Source organism: Myxine glutinosa, chromosome 11 (assembly GCF_964187855.1).
Source record: "Myxine glutinosa chromosome 11, kmMyxGlut1.1, whole genome shotgun sequence".
In the NCBI taxonomy this organism is placed as follows: domain Eukaryota; kingdom Metazoa; phylum Chordata; class Myxini; order Myxiniformes; family Myxinidae; genus Myxine; species Myxine glutinosa.
The window spans coordinates 73,230,084-73,251,235 of record NC_136271.1 but is presented as its reverse complement, the minus strand read 5'-3'; the positions used below and the strand labels follow the sequence as shown (position 1 = coordinate 73,251,235).

At 44.0% G+C, this 21,152-nt stretch overlaps 1 protein-coding gene across 1 annotated transcript in view; it reads left to right on the top strand.

Annotated features, from left to right (window-relative positions):
* Positions 1-21,152, top strand: part of LOC137436777 (neuroendocrine convertase 1) — a 70,572-nt gene that overhangs the window by 25,008 nt on the left and 24,412 nt on the right. Inside the window, exons 4-8 of the mRNA XM_068130864.2 lie at positions 338-484; positions 583-659; positions 2,734-2,822; positions 9,892-10,064; positions 14,159-14,371. Of these exons, the coding sequence (XP_067986965.2) occupies positions 338-484; positions 583-659; positions 2,734-2,822; positions 9,892-10,064; positions 14,159-14,371 (699 nt within the window). The remainder of the gene's footprint in view (positions 1-337; positions 485-582; positions 660-2,733; positions 2,823-9,891; positions 10,065-14,158; positions 14,372-21,152) is intronic.

The following is a 21,152-nucleotide window of genomic DNA, read 5'->3' as shown; positions in this document are numbered from 1 at the left end:
AACATTAGAACACGGTCCTGATGTTAAATTGTGGAGGCCATGCCGATCACATGACTGGAAGTGCGTCAAAATGGCGGTCTCGTAAATTCCTTCAAAAATCTTCTTCTCCAGACTTACCAGTCAGAATGCTGCCAAATTTGGGTTACAACATTATACCAGGGAAGGGATGTTAAATTGTGGAGGTTATGCTTATCACGTGACCAGAAAGAAGTGTGTCAAAATGGCTGGCCGGTTGGGAATTAGACATAATGTGATTTTTGAAAGCTGCCCAGTACACAATAAAAGTTACAAGTTGCAATTCATACCTTCCCAATGAACCTCCCAATTCCACCCACAGCAAGACACACGAACCACATCAGTACTCCCAAAGTTGGACCTGCATGTCCTCCCAGTATGGATGCGTGGTGTGACCGGTCGAGGCGTGGTCCTCACGGTGCTCGATGATGGGCTTGAGTGGAACCACACCGACATCATTGGCAACTATGTGAGGATTGAGTTATCCAGAAATCACACTACACATAATGCTTCAGGCCTCATGAGGCCAGAGTCTGGGTTTTAAACTTCAGTCTCATCTGTTTCCAGGACTCTGAAGCAAGCTTTGACTTCAATGGAAATGACCCAGACCCTTTCCCCAGATATGATCCAACCAATGAGAACAAGTAGGTTCCTTTCTGCAAATTTGTAATGATTAATTGATTTATTTGTAGAGATGGTTCGAAGATAATGAAACCGGGTCTTGTCACATGCACATATGTACAAACAACACACGGCTTTGCAAATTAGAGCAGAAGCACAAAAGTGAGACAATCGTGCAAGCAAACTACATGCATTTAAAATCATATACTACTACTACTACCGCTACTTATATGCCGACCTCTTTAATGAACCCGATTACTCCCACATTCTCCTGGAGACGGCCTGGGAATGTTTTTTTGGTCAAAGCTCTCACAAAACGGCTGGTCAGGCCTGATATTTGACAGATGGTGGCAGGAATTTGCACTTTGTTAATATTATAATAATAATAATAATAATGCATTTATTTTATATAGCGCTTTTCAGGGAGCCCAAAGACGCTTTGACAGAGTGCAAAACATAATGCATAGCAAAACATAAAAACAATTGCAAAAAACAAGAATCAATAGGGAAATATTCAAAACAAAAAGGAGGGAGAAGGAGAAGAGATAGTCAGGGGTTAAATGCTGTGGGTTAAATGTTGAATGCAGTGTTGAACAGGTGGGTCTTGAGTGATGTTTTGAATGTGGTGAGTGAGGAGGAGTCTCTGATGGTGTGAGGTAGTGAGTTCCAGAGGGTGGGAGCAGCGATGGAGAAGGCCCTGTCCCCCCAGGATCTGAATTTGGTCCGGATGGGGGGGAGGGGGTCAGGGTCAGGAGGTTGGTACCAGCAGAGCGGAGGTTGCGGTTGGGAGTGTGTCTGGAGAGGAGGTCAGCTAGGTAGGATGGGGCCAGGTTATGGAGGGCTTTGTAGGTCAAGAGGAGGATTTTGTACTGGATTCTCTGGGAGATGGGGAGCCAGTGAAGCTTGTAAAGGACGGGGGTGATGTGGTCACGGGTCCGGGAATGGGTGAGTAGATGGGCAGCGGAGTTCTGAATGTATTGGAGTTTATTGGTGATTGTTAATGCCGATGATAATTTGCTTACTCTTCGCAAAAGACACCGTAGGATATTTAATGTCCACCAACGACCAGTGCTGGCAGATGGGTCCTCTGGCTTAATGTCCTTCTGAGGAATGGCTCACACATTGATGGACTTTGCATGCAACTGCCTCTGTCCGGTGGTGTGCATGGGTGCTATGTTCTTGCTCCTCCACAGGCCTCGACTCTGTATGAAAAGATATAAACATAAGGGCAGTCTTTTTTGCCTATTTTTTGGGGCAACCCCCTCCCTCCTCCCACCCTGTACCTCATCAGACCCCAATTTTTCCAATGCCTTGAACAAGCATTGTGTACATCACGAATGATGAAGATTGTGGTGACGTTTCATAAAAATTGTGTGTGTAGGCTCTGAGAAAAAAAGCAAATACCTATTTTGGGGGGCAAGCTCCCCATATACCACCTTAGACCCCAATATTTTAAATGCCAGGAACAAACTTTGGTACAACACATGTGATTAAGGTTGTGGTCAAGTTTCATCAGAATTGCATATGTAGTTTCTGAGAAGAAAGCAAATACCTATTTTGTGGGGCAAACCCCACCACCCCCATGAACCCCTATAGGGGCAGATTTTTTTTAATGCCGTGAACAAACTTTGGTACATCACGGGTGGTGAAGGTTGTAGTGAAGTTTCATCGAAATTGTATGTGTAGTTTCAGAGAAGAAAGCAAAATCATATTTTGGGGGTCAAACCTGGACCACTTTGACCCCCGGTATACCCCCTTAAACCCCAATTTTGTTAATGCCGTGAACAAACTTTAGTCACAACACAACAAATATCATTTGTGCCAAATTTGGTCGCAATCCCATCATCGGTTTCGGAGAAGAAGTTTCAAGTGTTTACGGACAGACTGACGGACGGACGACGTGCCATCACATAAGCTCCCTTGAACTTAGTTCCAGGTGAACTAAAAAGCAGGTCGAAATATTATTAGGGTCGAATTATTTGTTTACACTTGTTTTTTTTGTTTTAATAACAATATACGTTTCTCACATTGTTCAGTTGATTGTTGTTTGCATTTTGTTTCAGATGTTCTGTTCTGTATGTCTTATGCTACATGCAGGCATGGAACACGCTGTGCTGGTGAGATTGTCATGCAGGCCAACAATCACAAGTGTGGTGTTGGAATTGCATTCAACGCCAAAGTAGGAGGTATGCTTTCTGGTCAGCAAAAATAGAATGTGCTGGTTAAAACATAAGCTCAATAACTCAACTTTTCTTTCAGAACATGCTATACCATTTTGTGTACAAACTTGAGGTTTGTGGAAGGGCTAGAACACAGGATGGACAAGAACATAACAGAACAAGGAGAACATATTGTAAAGGTGGGAGACAGGCCCTGTGACTCAGCTTCATTAAGGAAGATTCCAATGTTTTTGAAGGTTTCCATCATATCAAGGAGTACATGGTGTGTGGCAAGGGTGCTAGGCCAAAGTGGACAGCAGTACTCCATCGATGAAGGCTTTGTCAGCTGATAAACGTTCAGATTTGCCAAATAAAGACTGCATGATGGATAATGCCCAAGCTATTTTTGGAGACTCACTTGGATATATGGTTTTCCCAAGAAAGATCATGGCTGATGGTGAGGCCTCACGAGGTTTCTTAAGGAAGTAAATTGGAGGGTTCTCCAAACAGTCTTTTCTGAGAGTTTGTGGTTTGTTAAGGTTGAAAGGCAATATTCCAAGTGTTAGATTGGTCTGGATTCTATCAAAGTCTGCAGACAGGGAAGAGGCTGAAGAGGCTGTCTTCCTATCTGAAGGATGAGATATGCTCCGGCAGAGGGTGGAACCAAGCAAAGGGATCAGGAGGATTTTCCATATAATCAGAAAGATCGACAATGATGATGAGGAACTGGACTGGGCCCATGATATTGTCTTGGGGTACTCCAGCCTCAATAAGGAGAGGAGATGAAAGGATCCCATTAAGAGCCTCATGTTGACTATGAGCATCAAAGAAGTTCTTACGCCATGAAAGAGGGCAGTCTTGGATGCCATTGGCAGAGAGTTCGGAAAGCAATGCAGTTGCCAGACTATTGAATGCTCGAGATATTTCCAGATAGAGAGCCCTGATCTTAAGTCTTGAGATTGAGGATCACCATCCATTTTTTGGGAGAGTACAAGCAGCATCTCCAGGACAGAGTCACTTGGTCTGAATCTAAACTGATGGTCTGAGTTCAGGTCGTTGGAGAAAAGGATTTGATGTCAATTATGATGATGGATTCCATGACTTTGCTTTTCATTGTAAGTAAGCTAATAGGCATGTAGGAGAGAGGATCTGTTTTAGCCCATGTTTGTGTGCTATTGCAGTGATGTTTGCCAACTTGTAAGTCAAGGGAACGTGCTCTAGAGAAAATGACAGGGTGAACAGAGCAGAAAGAGTACGAACAAGAACAGCAGAGTAGGTTTTTAGGAGATGGGTGCTGATGTTGAAGACAAGTTGTTGGAACCACTCGAACCACGAAATGAATCACCAACCACTTCAGATTGTAACAAGGAAATTTATTGAAGTACGTGTACATGGAGAGAAAGGTAACCATATAGATGAGTATACACCAAGCAACCCTACCATTCTCTGAAAATCAAGTGTCGAGTTAGTTGTATTTATACATTGCCCAGAGGAACAGCGCATCATGTTTAACTCCCCAAATGAGATTGTGAGCTGCGTACGTGGCAGCTACAATTCCTGGATATGACTCCCCCAGCCTACATAAACAGAGTTTAAAAGTTCACCATTTGCCCTACTCCAGTGAGCTATATTTCAGTAAGCTCCATACAATCTTCCCCAGCAACATAACAAACCCTTCACCGAAAGCTGATTTTCATCCAATAAACAGCAAGGTTACATGATAACCCACAAGCCCACAAGTTACAATAACTGCTGTCAAACCCAGAATCCAATTCATTTTTCCCTTGTAATCAACTACCCATGACACTCCTTATTTTCCCTTGGCTTTGATTGGACAGAAATGACAATTACCATTTTTCAGCTTCTACACTGATACTGTCCAGATGTGTGGCAGAATTTGACTTGAAGGTTGCCAGGAACCTTTCCATGTTCTCAGGTGAGAAAGACTTTGTCAACAAGTAGTTTGGTCTGACAGGGTAAGGTATTGTACAGGGAGCCAGGAGTTGCGTACATGCAATTTGGAAGCATACACAGAATTGAGTTATTCGGCCTTCTCATGAGCAGAGTGGGCTGTGGTACCATTTTAAGTGAGGGAAGAGAAGGAAGGGGAGCATACAACAGAGACAGACTTGTCAAGGTGCCACCTTGGACGTGTTCCATTAGCAAGTGGCTTGCTTACCGCTTGCCAAGCGGCTCGCTGGATTCCAAGCACATGAACTAGCACCTCAATGGAATGCAGTGCTCGGTATGGCTTAACAATATGACCGTCTCCAATCTAAACAGTGCTATCGTGGTAATTGACCAAATGATGTCTGGGCCATAATTTCCAGTTTACTTGATCCTCTTGTGACAACAATTTACCAAAACAAATTTATTGTACGAGCAGTGGCTACAGAGGTTGTTAGAAAGAGGAAAAGAAGGATAAATAAATGGGAAGTTCAAAGGAGGAACTTGCCACACCCCCCTCCCCGCTTCCTCACCCCTTCTCCCCGCTCCCTCACCCAGCCTCCCCGCTCCCTCACCCGCCTTTCCCCTGCCAAGCTTATCTGTGGAATTTCTACTGTGTATTTTAGGGTGGGGTGGAAGGATTTTGCATGTTTGTACATTTTACACAATTGGGATGAAAAGTAGAAGTAACAATAAAAATATGAAATACATGCTTCAATATCACCCTCTGTGATAGCAAAATTGAAGAAATAGCAAAAAAAATTCCAGAAAGGATGATAATTCCAGAAAGGATGGGATATACCTGTACATAAAGACTGAGTGGGGTGTGGGAGAAATGTGGATGGGGGACATACATGTGAAGGGACAATATATCGGGGGAGACACAGAGCAAGGGTGGTGGCTGGGTAACTCAGCATGGGTGTGGGTGTACCTGGGCATGAAGGAGTTGATATGGGGGAGGGTTCTGATGTGAAGGGGTTTCCCACTGTAATCCCACATGCATTACAAAATTGGTATGATTTGAAAATTCCAAGAGCAGAAAGATGAATATTGACGTCAGGATTGGGATGGTATAAAGGGTGATTAAGAGGAACGAAGAAAGACAAAACTGTATGATCGCGATGGGAGATGGGGTGCGGATTTGCGACTGATCCAGGAATGAAACAGAAAGGTAGTGCAGAATGGGAGAAGTTCCATTTTAAATCAGACTGTAGTAAGATACACCGTATCACCCGGTGTGTACCCCGGTTTAGAATAGGTACACCGTATCCCTGCATGTTGTAAGAGGCGACTGAAATGGTTGGCGTCAGGAAGGGCATCCGGCCATTAAACATTGCCTCAAGTAGGGAACCATGACAATTACAATTACATATGGGCAGGGTACAGACCGAAGTACCCCATGGGGATCCTCACCCCCTCTCGTCAAAAATCAAGGTGGGGAACCCGATCGAAGCAAGGGTAGAAATCACTCCATTTATGACGATGAAACGTCCAATGCCCCACGTGGAGATCGGTTTCTGAGGTTTGGGACATGGAATGTAGGGACAATGACAGGGAGATCAGAAGTGGTGGAAGTATTGGTCAGAAGAAGAGTGGACATATGTTGTGTGCAGGAGACGAGATGGAAGGGAAGTGGTCGGAGAATGGTGAAGGGTAGGCAGGGACAGAAATACAAGTTTGTGTGGCAAGGTTGCCTGGAAGTCGTGCATGGTGTTGGTGTCCTGTTTTCTGAGGAGTTTGCAGACAGTGTGGTGAGTGTGACTAGAGTGAGTGAAAGGTTGATGATGGTGAAAATGATGATTGGAAAGTTCTTAGTGAACGTCATCTCGGGATATGCTCCGCAGGTTGGTCGGAGCGATGAAGAGAAGGACAAGTTCTGGTGTGCGATAGAGAAGCTGATGGAAAACGTGAAAGATGAGGAAGTTGTTGTGGTAGGAGGAGACCTAAATGGACATGTGGGAAGGAGTATAGATGGTTTTGAGGGAGTTACTCGGGGTTACGGATATGGTGTGAGGAATGGAGAAGGTGAAAGGATTTTGGAGTTTACTGATGGAGCTGATTTGTTGATTTGTAATACTCAGTTGCAGAAAGCGGATAATAAGCTTGTTACATACACGTCAGGTGGGTTGACGACAACCGTTGGCTACCTGATGGTGCGTAGGCGAGATAGGGGGCACCTCCGGGACACAAAGGTGATCCTGGGGGAGGAGGCTGTTTCACAGAACCACTTTGTTGTCTGCAACATAAGGGTGAAAGGTGCAAGGAGAGAAGAGGAGGAAGTTCAAGAAGTGGCAGAAGGTGAAGGGTACTGCAGCAGAAGAGGCAGAGCATGAAAGTTATAAGGCAGCCAAGAAGCCTGCAAAGAAAGAGGTAGCAAAGGCGCAGAAGGCATGTAGGAAAATGTTCGGAGAACGCTTGGATTCGGAAGAGGGTCAGAGAGCGGTATTCAAGATTGCAAAGCAGATAGCGAAAGAGAGGTGCGATGTGATGGGGGTGAGTTGCTTGAAGGATGAAGTGGGACAAATCGTTGTGGACCCAGATGGAATTAAAGGAAGATGGAAGAGATATATGGAAATGCTGTTGAATGCAGATAATAATGAATGGAACGGCAACATAGAGAGTAACCCAGTTTTAGGACCGGCAGAGAAGATAACTGAGAAGGAAGTTGAGGAAGCGATAAAAGCAATGAAGAGTAGAAAAGCGGGAGGACCGACGGGAGTTGTGGGAGAAATGTTGAAGCCAGCAGGAAGTTGGGGTGTGAAGAGAATGACAGATCTGTAATCTGGTGGTGAAAGAAGGCCGCATTCCAGTGGATTGGGTACTGAGTACCCTCGTCCCTTTATACAAGGGGAAAGGTGACCCTCTGGACTGTGGCTCGTATCGAGCGATAAAGTTATTGGAGCATGGAATGAAGGTATTGGAAAGGGTGTTGGAGAAGTGGATATGGAAGAAAGTGAAGATCGACGAAATGCAGTTTGGATTTATTCCAGGAAGAGGAACGACAGACATGCTTTTTATTGTAAGGCAGTTGCAGGAGAAGTACATGGAGAAGAGGAAGAAGTTGTTTCTTGTGTTTGTTGATCTGGAGAAATCATTCGATAGGGTTCCACGCTAAGTAGCGACATGGGCATTGAGGAAGTTAGGAGTGGAGGAATGGTTGATCAGAGTAGTGATGGCAATGTATGAGAGAGCGCACACAGCTGTAAGGACGAAGGACGGGAACAGTGGTTAGTTTGAGGTGAAGGTGGAAGTGCATTAGGGGTCGGTACGAAGTCCACTACTATTTGTAGCTGTGATGGAGGTGCTGGCTCGGAACGTAAAGGAGGGTTTACCGTGTGAGTTGTTGTATGCAGATGATCTGGTGTCGATTGGGGAGAGTATGGATGGACTGAAGGAGAAGATGAACAAGTGGAAGGAATGTATGGAGGCAAAAGGCCTGAAGGTGAATATCGGAAAGACGAAGGTGATGGCAAGTGATAAAGCATGTGGTGAGATGGAAAGAACTGGGAAGTAGCCGTGTGCTGTGTGCAGGAAGGGTGTTGGTGTGAACTCCATTCAATGTACAATGTGCGCTGAGTGGGTTCATCGAAAATGTAGTGGCTTGAGAGGGTCATTAACCAGTGTGGCAGCTACATTCAAGTGTAAGGTGTGCATAGAGGGAGCTGCAGATGGAGGAAATGTTGAGTTGCATCTTGGAGACGGCATGAAGCTGGAAGGTGTGAAAACACTTTGCTACCTCGGAGACATGTTGAATGGAGTAGGTGTATCAGACTCGGCGACGGTTACTTTAGTGAGATATGCATGAAAGAAGTTTCGGGAACTGAGTGGCGTGCTGACGAGGAGGGCAGTGTCATTGAAGCTGAAGGGAAAAGTGTATGCTGCATGTGTGAGAAGTGTTATGATTTATGGGAGCGAGACATGGGTAATGAATGTAGAACAGCAACGAAGGCTGGAAAGGGTGGAAATGCGAATGGTTCGGTGGATGTGCGGAGTATCGTTGAGAGAGAGGAAGACAAATGATGAATTGTGAAAGATGATGGGAATAGAGCCTGTGATGGATGCTTTGAAGAGAAACAGCTTGAGATGGTTTGGTCATGTGTTGAGGAAGGATGAAAGTGACTGGTTGAGAAGTGTGATGGAAATGAATGTAGAAGGAAGTAGAGGACGGGGAAGATCGAGAAAGACTTGGCTAAAGGTGGTGGAAGAATAAATGCGGGCAAGGGGGTTAACAAGGGGAGATGCAGAAAATAGGGCAAAATGGAGAAGATTGTCATGGGGACCGCAAGGCTAACCCCCGCTCTTGCAGGGAAAATGGCCTTAAAATGCTTGTTGTTGTTTGTTTGTTGTAGTAAAATGAACCTTTTTAATTTATTTGAAATACCTTATTGACTTTTGTCATTTCTATCCGCAAGGCTCTCTCCATAACTATAAAATGTAAACATTCTCCAAATTCTGGATGGTGCATGCTTTTCACCTCTCCATTGTGTAAGGTTTACGAGACACTAATTGAAGTTTGTCATGTCAAGAGATTTCTTTTGATCGTTGACTAAGTATTGTACATAGGCTGACACGATAGCTCAGAAGGAGTGCACTCGCCTTTGAGCTGTCTAGCATGGGTGTGAATAGGTTCAACCCTCAACTGTATGTCGGCGATCCATCAATGTGTGCACCATCCATTGGAAGGCCAAAATGTTGGAGGACTCTTCTGCCAACAGTGATCATTGGTGGTGGTGGATCCTAGTTCCCACTTTCTTTTGTGAAGTGTAGAGGAGTTATCGTCAGCACATTGAACAAATTGCACATTCCTACCCGAACCCACCTATGCTGGGAAACCCCACATGTGTGTAACCTTTTCCCAGGAACTGCTATGACTAAAGAGTCTGGTACATTTGATTGGATGAGTCGGTTAGGTGTGCCTGAGAAAAATCCAAAAAATGTTGACGTTTTGAATTAGATTTTTCACGTCTTTTTTTCCTTTTGATTTTTTTTGCATGTGATTTGTTTTCTTGTCATTTAAAACGGTACAAATTTGTAATTGACGTTTTTAGCAGGACTTTTGTTTGTGTTGTACCTGTCTTTGGAGTCTTCCATGCTCCACTGAATAACTGAATAAATGATCCAGCCTTTTGTGCAAATTATTGGATTCTAGGGATCCGGATGTTGGATGGGATCGTGACCGATGCAATTGAGGCGAGTTCAATCGGGTTCAGGCCGCAGCACGTAGACATCTACAGTGCAAGTTGGGGTCCTAATGATGATGGACGCACGGTAGAGGGGCCAGGCCGACTTGCACGCAAGGCTTTTGAACATGGTATCGAAAAGGTGAGAGACTTGGAGTTTGATATCATAATTAAAAGAGATTCTATAATGCAAATAGTACATACAGACTTGGCATTTAATATGGAATATTTTTTTTTTCTTGACTTGGGTTTACTTTCTTAACTCAGTATATCAATCTGGTGGGTTTCTTTTACACTTTGGTGGTTTATTTGTTAAAAGAACCATGTCACTGATTGTCTGTCGCAGCAAGAAGTCAACAACAGGATTATATCACAGGTGGCGTGGCAAAATGTACAGACAGGTGCATTTGATGATTGGCTTCACAGTCGGTTATACAAGGGTTGTTGCGTTCTGTATTAGTGGAAAACAACTGCTGCACGTCTCCAAAAGTTATTGCCGCTTCCTCTGGAGATGGTCCGTCAACTCGACAATGCTGTTTGTCATAGAGTGGTGGCTTTACGAAATTACGGCATGACACAGTGTGCTATTGCTCGGCAGTATGGCATCACTCAAGGTCAGGTGTCAAAGATCCTGAAACGAAATGCTCAGAGGGGTGTCCCTACTCCAATACCGAGGCCAGGACGTCCCCGCAGAACCACAAGGAGGGATGATCGCCAGCTGCACCGGTTAGTCCGCAATGGTCGTACCAAGTCAGCTAATCGGCTTAGGGCTGAGTAGCAGGAAATGACAAATGTGCCTGTATCCAGAAGGCTAGTCAACCAACGACTGGTTCAAGCAGGCTATCGTGCCAGGTGTCCCCTGAGAAAGCCACGCCTGACCAGACAACACCACCAGCGCCGATTGCAGTTGGCCAGAGAGCACCGTCAATGGCAGCCAGGACATTGGAATCACATGATCTTCATTGGCGAGTCTAGATTTCTGGTCTGTCGTCAAGATGGCCGCGTCCGAGTGTGCAGACAAGTGCATGAAGCCTACAACAAAGATTGTATAGTGCCAAGAGTCCAAGCCGGAGGTGGTGGGGTGACCGTTTGGGCTGCTTTTCATGCAGGGGGCAAAACTGACCTGGTTGTTCTGAATGGAAACCTGAACCAGTTCAAGTACAGGGCCATTCTGGAAGAAACATTGCTTCCATTTGCTCATGCAGCCTTTCGAGGAAACTTTGTCTTCCAAGATGACAATGCACGGCCTCAGCGTGCTCGCATGATCCAACACTTTCTTGCTGACCGTGGTGTAGAGCATATGGAGTGGCCTGCCATGTCCCCGGATATGAATCCGATAGAGAACTTGTGGGCAGAATTAACGCGTCAAATCGACCACTTGGACCAGCAGCCGACCTCTGTGCATGAATTGCAGCAGGCTATTGTCACTGCATGGCAAGCGATTCCTGTCCAAACCTTGGCAAATCTCGTGAACAGCATGCCTCAATGTGTACGTGCTCTCCTGAATGCTCGTGGGGGTTACACGAAGTACTGAACTGTAATTTTACTGTCCGTAATCCCAGTTGTAATTTAACATTGGTTTTTGTTAAAAAAAAAATTGGCTAATGTGCAAAATAAAGAGATACTTCCGGAAAACGTACAGAGGTTTAACACAGTACTGTCCATGAATTGAGTTCGATATCAGTTTACATCACTTTCAAGGATCAATTTATTTGTTTCGAAATGTCAAATGTAGTTTTTCTTTCTTTTAGAGGTCACATTAACAAAATCTGGAATAATTTCAACATAATTCCAATGAACTTTTGGTTCTAAGACATCTTGAAAAGTAAGTTCACCCCCACAAAAAATATATTCCATATTAAATGCCAATTCTGTATATATATATATATATATATATATATATATATATATATATATATATATATCAACCAGGGCTCGACATTGTGAGGTGTCCAGATGCCAGGCGCACCTAATATTAGCATCTGGCACCCAACTTTTACAAGCGTTTGGGTTTTTGATGCCCAGCCAAGCACAGTCAAAATCACATAATGAACGTCAATTTTGACCCCAAATGTATGATCGCCATGATCAGAGCGCCAAAGTTTTTTAAATCCACTTCATATGATGAAATATCGCCAAATTTAGAGGGGTTTTGTGCTTTTCAATGACCATGAATCCTACCCAGACTCTGCCTATAAATAAGGACAATGCCTTCAGAAAGTATTCACACCCATTGACTTTTTTCACATTTTGTTGTGTTACTGCCTGAATTTTAAATTGATTAAATTTAGATTTTTTGGTCACTGATCTACACATAATTCCCCATAATGACAAAGTGAAAACATGTTTTTAGATCAATAAAAAAAATTAATTCAAAATGAAAAGCTGAAATGTCTTGAGTCAATAAGTATTCAACCCCTTTGCTATGACACTCCAAATTGAGCTCAGGTGCATCCATTTTCCTTTGATCATCGTTGAGATGTCTCAATAACTTGATTGGGGTCCACCTGTGGTCAATTCAATTGATTGAACATGATTTCAAAAGAAACCCTCCTTTCTATATAAGGTCCCACAGTTGACAGTGCATGTCAGAGCAGAAACTCCACCATGAAGTCAAAGGAACTGTCCGTAGAACTGTGAGATACAATTGTGAGGAGGCATGGATCTGGGGAAGGGTACAAAACAATTTCTAGAGTGTTGAAAGTTCCCAAGAGCACAGTGAGCTCCATCATTAGGAAATGGAAAGAATATGGAACTACCCAGACTCTTCCTAGAGCTGGCCATCCGACCAAACTGATTAACTGGGCAAGAAGGACCTTGGTCAGGGAGGTGACCAAGAACCCAATGATCACTCTGACAGAACTACAGAGTTCCTTACCTGAGATCGGAGAACCTGTCGGAAGGACAACAGTCTCTGCAGCCCTTCACAAATCTAGACTTTATGGGAGAGTGGACAGACGGAAGCCACTCCTGAGAAAAATGCACATGAAAGCACACCTGGAGTTTGCGAAAAGGCATGCAAAAGACTCAGAGACCACGAGGCAAAATATTATGTGGTCTGATGAGATGAAAAGTGAACTCTTTGTCCTGAATGCAAAGAGCTACATCTGGTGGAAATTATGGGGTATTTTGTGAAGATCAGTGATAAAAAAAAATCTCAATTTAATCCATTTTATATTTAGGGTGTAACACACCAAAATGTGAAAAAAGTCCAGGGGTGTGAATACTTTCTGAAGGCCCTGTGCATATATATATATATATATATATATATATATATATATATATATATATATTTCAACCTTTAGTATGTGTAGAAATCTTTGTTTACAGTCTTCTTTTTATTGTTATTGGGTTTTTTTGGGCACTCAAAAAATAATGGGTGTCCAATAGGGCACCCTCAAAACGTTAATGTGGAGCTCCATATAAACTGATAGAAAAAAAACAATTCCAGAGGAGAGTTTTGATAAGTCTAACCTATAAATAAATGCAATCTTGTTCCTTCAGTTCGGATTTCCTGCCTCGTTGCTGATTTTAATGTTGTGGTGCGAAGTCGTGCCTTAAGGGGGTGAGCAGAATGAATAGAACGTGATGCTACGAGTGAAGAAAACACAATCATGAATACCAGGCATTTCCTTGGGCCTGTGAAAGTGAAGGAGAAATAACTGGCAAACGAAGTCAGGAGTCTATAACCTTTAATTTCCTTTTTTAAAGGAGTGCTTCATTTATGGAAAAACAAAATGTCTGCAGGTGAAGCCAGGATGAGGACAATATATTGGATTAATAATCAAATATAATAATAAATATAAGACAATACAATAATCAAAAACCTTTAGGACTAGTTTTCAGTTTCTCGCCAAGATGAGTCAGGCTAATGAGTCTTTTCAAACAGAAAATGAACGGGTACTATAGGGGAAATAAAGATGTAAAGTGGTTTTAGTAAGTGTTCGGCACTCGGAAAATAATAGGAGAATTAGTATTGGAGAAGGGTTGGATGAGCGGAAAGGAGCTGCGTGTTTGTAATGCAGAGGGACGCACTTGCTTTTTTCCTTTTTCTTGTCAATGCCTTCATAAGCTTAAGAGAAAATCATGCTGGATATACAAGAATACCATTTGACATATTAAAACGGACATCAAAAATCGGTACTGCTTCACAAGATGTAGGACAGTAGTACTGTGTGGCGAATGCAAATAACACCTGGCAGAGAAAGATAACCCTTGTGGTAATTTTCCCTGCAGGGTCGAGGTGGCAAAGGTTCCATTTATGTGTGGGCCTCTGGAAATGGTGGACGTCAGGCAGATGACTGTGACTGCGATGGCTACACGGACAGCGTGTACACGATCAGTGTGGGCTCGGCTTCGGAGAGCGGACGCGCACCGTGGTATGCCGAGCATTGTGCCTCGACCCTCGCTGCTGCCTACAGCTCAGGGGACTACCGAGATCAGCGCATTGTAAGCAACATAATGTGAAGACACATAAAATCACTCATTATAGGAAGGAGAGTCAAAATGTTTTCCTCCCAAACAAGAATGGATGGTGTACAGGCAACGTCACACATTCTCCCCATTGATGGGCGAATTCCCTGATGTCATCGGAAATGAAGTCGTGTGTTTTTTTTAGCTCTAGAATATTTTTCTAAAGGGAATTTTTTTCACTCTCCTTCATTCTTGAGTGTGAACAGAACAGAAAATAAAGAACATATTCATTGCATGTTCACAATATGTAATATGTGCTGACTTACATCATGAGTTGTCATTCAACAAATTTGAAAGTAGTGTTACCTTAGTATAGTTGAGTCATACCAGACCAGAAATGGTACATGCATCGTGATTAGACATACATGTACACAGTTGTGATTGTACATGCACATGAATCATGATTATAAATGCGTGATTATCACACACCACACACTATATATAAATGTATATATTGTCCTGTCACCCGCAATTAAGATCGCCTGATGACGAATAGCCGAGACAGTTTTACTCCCGAGGCGACAAGCCGAGTATATAGAGGTTATTTTTTGGTGCGGGCGGGAGGGAAGAGATGCGAGGTATTTATCTCACAAAACACACGGGTTTATTCCGAAACCACAAACAAGTAAACACGGCAAGGAAATTCAACAAATAGAATTTAATGAAAACAAATCAAGAAATAAAATGAAGGCCGAGGTAAAACTAAATCCTATTTTGAGGGACCTTTCAGCAGTCTCAAAAACACACAAGGGAAAGATCAAATGAAAATAAAACCCCTGCAGCCGGCACTTAGCTTGGCGTCGAAACGAGTATTTATGAGCTTCACGGCTGTTGAAACTGGGGTAGCCACTCGCGCAGTAAGCGTTCCAAAATGGCGGCGTCGAACACCGCACGTTGAAGGCACTATAAGCGTGAGGTGAGCAGATTAGACGGCCTCCTTTCAATTCTCTACCGTCAAGTGCAACGCAGCCTTCAGCTTCCAAGAGCCCAACAGTCGTCCAAAACCTGCAAAACACTGCCGACACGGCAAAGAGCTCCTCGCTTCCCAAAATGCGCAAAACACAGCACACGATCGATCGTCCACGATCAGAACAAAATGACCCCTTCTTCTCCGAGCAAGAACCAGCCGAGAGAGAGACAGAGAGAGACGTGCTCTTCTTATTCCTCTTCAGAACCAATCACCGCATGCCCCTCCCAGTTCGCCCCGCCCACAACCTCTTGGCTAATCATGTCCCTCAGGGGCGTGGCCTGTTTCCTATGGTCCTTTGGAGGCAGGGCTTAGTCCGATTGGCAATGTTCTGGTTCTGTCGGTGGTTGTTGTTGTTACATCAAAAAGGGCTGCCATTACAACAACCCTAATAGCTAACAGTATGTCCGGACATGCCGATCAGCAAAGGAACCCCGCCCAGCCGAACATTCCCGAAGGAGATTAGACTCTGTCTACCCCCTCCCCCCCACCCCCAAAGACTCGTAATGAGGAGGCCACTCCCCGGCTTTCATGATTGGTGGAGGCGCTATGGATGATGGGATAGCGCTCCGTGATTGGACGGAGTTTGACGTCATCGTGGAACATTCAAGAGCTGAAGGGAAAATACATCGTCTTGCCATTTTGGTCTCACTCTCGTTCTGGCTCTCGTCTTGAGTGGACGCTGTTGTCTCGGGTGCGCTGGTGAGGAGACGTTTTGGGGCTTTGGGACTTTTTCAACGTGGAAGGAGGAGGTGTTGGTTGACGGTGGTGCTCTGCAGAGAAGGAGGGGGTCACGAGCGAAACAAAGAGGGATCCTGCCTGCTTGCCTCACGCCGGCGGCTGGCTACGGGCACGGTGCCGCGCCATCTTGTGCGCTTACCGCGCAGTGACTGGTTCGACGACCAGCAAGCCCTACCAGCCATTTGGGGACGCAAAGCTAAGTGCCGGCCGGCTTGAAACGAAATATCATTTATTTTTACTTTCGTTTTCCTCTTGTTTGTATACGAGTCTGAGTGGAGACGTCTCAAATTAGGAATTTTAATTTTTACATCACCTTTCATTGTTACTTGCCTTTATTTTCATTAAATCGTTTATTGTTGCATTTTAACCTTCTTGTCTTGTTTCGTGGCTAACTTGGGCACAGCTGAATGGATTTAAATCAAACTTGATACAAGTATTGTAATGATGTAACAATGTGGGCGGAGGTATATCAGTCGACGTCCTGATGTTGAAGAGTGCCGTTCTAGTTTGAGTAATGGCTTCCTTCTTGCCACGCTACCATACAGGCCAGACTTGTAGAGTTCTTGGGATATTGTTGTCACGTGCACACAGTGACCAGTCTTTGCCATAAAAACCTGTAGCTCTTTCAAAGTTGCCATTGGCCTCTCTAATGAGTTTCCTCCTTGCTTGGTCATCCAGTTTGGAGGGACGGCCTGATCTAGGCAGGGTCTTGGTGGAACCATATGCCTTCCACTTCTTAATGATTGTCTTGACTGTGCTCCAAGGGATACTCAAAGCCTTTGAAATATTTTTATACCCATCCCCTGATCAATGCCTTTCCACAATGACCTAAGCCTTTTTTATTACAAAAAAGGAAAAGAAAAAAAAAAACCCATCAAAACATCAAACTAAAAATCAAAGCCATAATCAAAATCAAATAAATCAAGAACAATAATCAAACAAATGAACAACAATAAATCAAAAACAATAATCAAACAACTAAATAACAATAAGTGAATAAATGTTCAACCATCAAAACGCTCAGTCCATCAAAAGGAAAATCCCAAAAGTCAGTTTTTCCCCCATTTTTCCCCTTTGTATCTGACACCCACAGAAGGGCGGCCACAAATGGGGGGCTGGGAGTCTTCTCATGGGGAGCAAGAGTGGGAGCTGGAGCCGATAGGGGAGATAGCGGCTGAAGGGACGTGTTCCAAAGAACATAGCTGCCTCTGGATCTCCTCCACTGAGCACCTGGAGGGCACGGAGCATTTTGGCACCTTCATATGGCCATTGTACGTTTTTTGTGGACCGGGCCGGGGCCTTGGCTCTTCCTCAGGGGGGCTTTCCCTTTGACTTGGCCCGTCCGTCACTTCATGGTGGTCCAGCCACTTTTGTCCACGTTCTCATAGCTGGAGAGGTCATGGCCCTCCTCTCTCCCCTCAGTGGGCCCAGGGGCGAACGCACCCATGTCGATCCCAGCATCCTCTTCTCTCCCATCAATGGGCCCAATGGCCAACTCACCCGTGTCGATGATTGTTCCCTCCTCTCTCCTCTCCCCTTTCTCCGCCGGCAGCACCACCCCTGCCCGGGGTGAGGGGACCTCTGCCGCCACTCTTGCCTCCTCTCTCTCAGTCCTCCTCTCCTCCTCTCTCTCAGTCCTCCTCTCCTCGTTAACTGGGGAAAAGAGGGGAGGGGAAAACTGCGGAGGGGAAAAGAGGCAACACAGCCATGGCAGCACTTGTCCCCAAGGTAACACCCCCACTCCCACCCACATGTATTTTGCTGGCGTAGCTTCGTGGGCAGGAGCAGAAAGTGTGCCCCATCACACCACACAGGTTGCACCGCACCTGAGAGGTGCAGTGCTTCCTCAAGTGTCCCAACGAACCACACTGAGAGCAAAACTGTTCTTTACATGCAGGTACAAAGTGGTCAATTGTCCGCACCTGCGGCATACTTTCAGCTGACCCACGTAATACAACTGCCCTCGGTCCATCCCAATTACAATCCCATTGGGGATGTGGGTAACCGAACCATCCTCCTTAACCCTGAACTTGATGCGATACTGCCGAGCTCCGGTCCATATACCCAAACCATTTCGGATATGCTATGGTGGGTTCTTTATATCAACATAATGGGACAACCAATACTGCACTTCGTAATCTGATACACTCTTTGTAGAGGCGGACCGTCACGACCCTCTCATGACCAGGAAAAGCCTCGACCGCCCAGTCAGCCAGAGACCCAGCTGACCGAGCGGCAGTCCACCTCACCCAGAACTCGGCAAATCCCCCAGCGGATTGGAAAGACACGTCAAACCCATTAGTCAAGGAGATGAGGCAGTAAAAATCCCCAGCCTTGAATTCTATTGCACCCAATTATACTATCCGACCAAACACCTCATTAGGCAGAACAGGTCCTTTCTTCACAAACTTGAAACGGACGCAGTTATGACGCTGCTCGCCATGCTGGAGTCCTGGGTAGGGGCGGAGAACAACACAGGGAATGACGGGTGGGGAGAGGGAGGGAGGGAAGTAGAAGCGGGAAAGTGCGAGGCTGAATACCTGCCCTGGAGGGTGAGGCCGCCAAACAGGAGGAAGGCCGAGGAAAAGCAGGAAGGAGAAAGACGAACAAAAATGCAGGACAAACAAGAAAAAGAGCAATCAGAGATTGCAAACCCTTGCCAGGGTGTATTTTCAGTGGTTTTTAAGGCTTTTGTGTTTAAACAAATATGGCGGCCGAACCACGTGACCGATGACGTCATCATTATTTTCTTTCTAAACTAATTTATTCCTAGATTATTCTCAAGAAATTTCATCTTGATCGGATGAAGTTTTGTACTTGTCGAATTATGACGTCATAATGGAGGTACCTATGACATCATCATTAACATATTTTATTCCACATGGAGAGTTCTTTACAATGAGCCATGTCTCAATTTTTTCTATTCAGTGCTTTTGGAGATATGGAGGTGCAAAGTTTTTCGGTTTATCCAAGATGGCGGCCGAACCACGTGACCTATGACGTCATAATTATAATTAGAAAATTATACAGATACAGGTGGAGTTGCACCTATGGTGAAAATTTCCTGTCAATCCGGCCAACGGTTGCAGAGAAAATCGCATTTATTCTGTGCGGACAAACATACAGACAAACAAACGGACTCAAATGCAATACCCTCTCCTCTGGCGAGGGTAACAAAGACAAGAAAGGAAAATAACATGTATACAAGATGGGAAATAAAGAAAATGGTGCTCAACAAACACAACAAAGCTCACAAGCGGCTCATGGTGGACAGACACCAAAGCACCCCTCCTCTTGCAGCCTACTCACCAAAACTGGGCTGAGGAATGCCCTACCCAGCAGAGGAAACCTGCAGGGACAGCCGATTTTATTCTGAAATAATCAGAATCACTACAATTGAACACAGGTGGAGTCCAATTAACTTGGCTTGTAATTTTGAAGGTGATTGGTTACACCTGATCTAATTTACCATTTCTATTATTATAAGGGGGTGGACACATCCAACCAAGATAATCTAGTTTTGTATTTTTAATTAATTTTCTGAAATTTGTAGAATATGTTTTTCACTTGGTAGTTGTGTTTACAATGTGTAAATAAAGGTGGAAAAAGTCCGATTTAATGAATTTTAATTCCAGGCAATAAGGTAACAAAAGGTGAAAATTTTGAAAGGGGGTGTAGACTTTCTGTAGACAATATATATATATATATATATATATATATAATTATATACATATATATATGGAAATACTGAATGCTCCGAATTTAGACCAATGCCGTGATGATGTCATCACGACGACATCATGACTGCAAACCACGAAGGGCATCTAGTGGTTCAGGAAAGTATTGAAAGGCTACCATCTAGATATATACATATAATACACGCATGCACACACATAATTATTTCAGTGGCGTTGTTGAAATTAAAGTTTGCTCATATTTCCTTTTACTTGGCATGTGGTTCTTAAACCGAGATTGTATCATCTAGATCCGGTACAAATATTGGTTTGTGGTTAGTGGGCCTCGCATACAAAACACAAATATTAATGCATCAATGTCACTGGACTTAAAGTTATATAAATTAACGTTTTTGTTGTCATTTGCCCATATGCAAAAGAGTATCTATTTCGTTTTACTTTTCTATTGCACCTTCACTTCACCGATCCATTGCAAAAGACAACTAGAACGGCACTCTGTAGAGAGCATACCTCCGCCAGGCTGAACAGTTTACCGAATGCATTCCACTGATAGGCCGGATCTGGATTCGGACCTGAACCAAAATCGAATCGGCTTGTTCTTGTCACCCTCCCAACTCATCCACCTAGTTTTGTCATAATCTGTCCACAACCTTTTGAGATATCCTGCTCACAGACAAAAACAGACAAACCGAGAAACAAACCGAGAAACAAACCGACAGACAAACAAACAGACAGACAAACAGACAGACAAACAAACAGACAGACAAACAGACAGACAAACAGACAGACAAACAGACAGACAAACAAACAGACAGACAAACAGACAGACAAACAGACAGACAAACAGACAGACAAACAGAGAGGCAAACAGACAGACAAACAGAGAGACAAACAGAGAGACAAACAGACAGACAAACAGACAGACAAACAGACAGACAGACATTGGTGAAAATGCATCCTCCGTCCACCATCGGTGGTGGAGGTAAATATATTAGCTGCAACGTCTTCGTCATATCCATCTGGACAAAGATATTCAACCAGTTTCCACCACAAACCTCTGTGTACATTTATCACTTTTAAAGGTCATGATTTACAAAAGATTAGATTACCAACCTGTAAGTATATGTAGTTTTATTCAAATTTTTTTATTATAAATGCCTCTTCAAAGCTTTATACAGTCGTGGCCAAATATATTGGCACCCTTGCACTTTTTTCTAATAATTCACCATTTCTTTCAGAGAATTGTTGAAATTAAACAATATTTTGGTATCCACATATGTATTTCTTTGGTTTGCAGAGGAACAAAACAACAAAGCTGAAAAAATTACGAAATCTTACCTTATTCCACACAGAA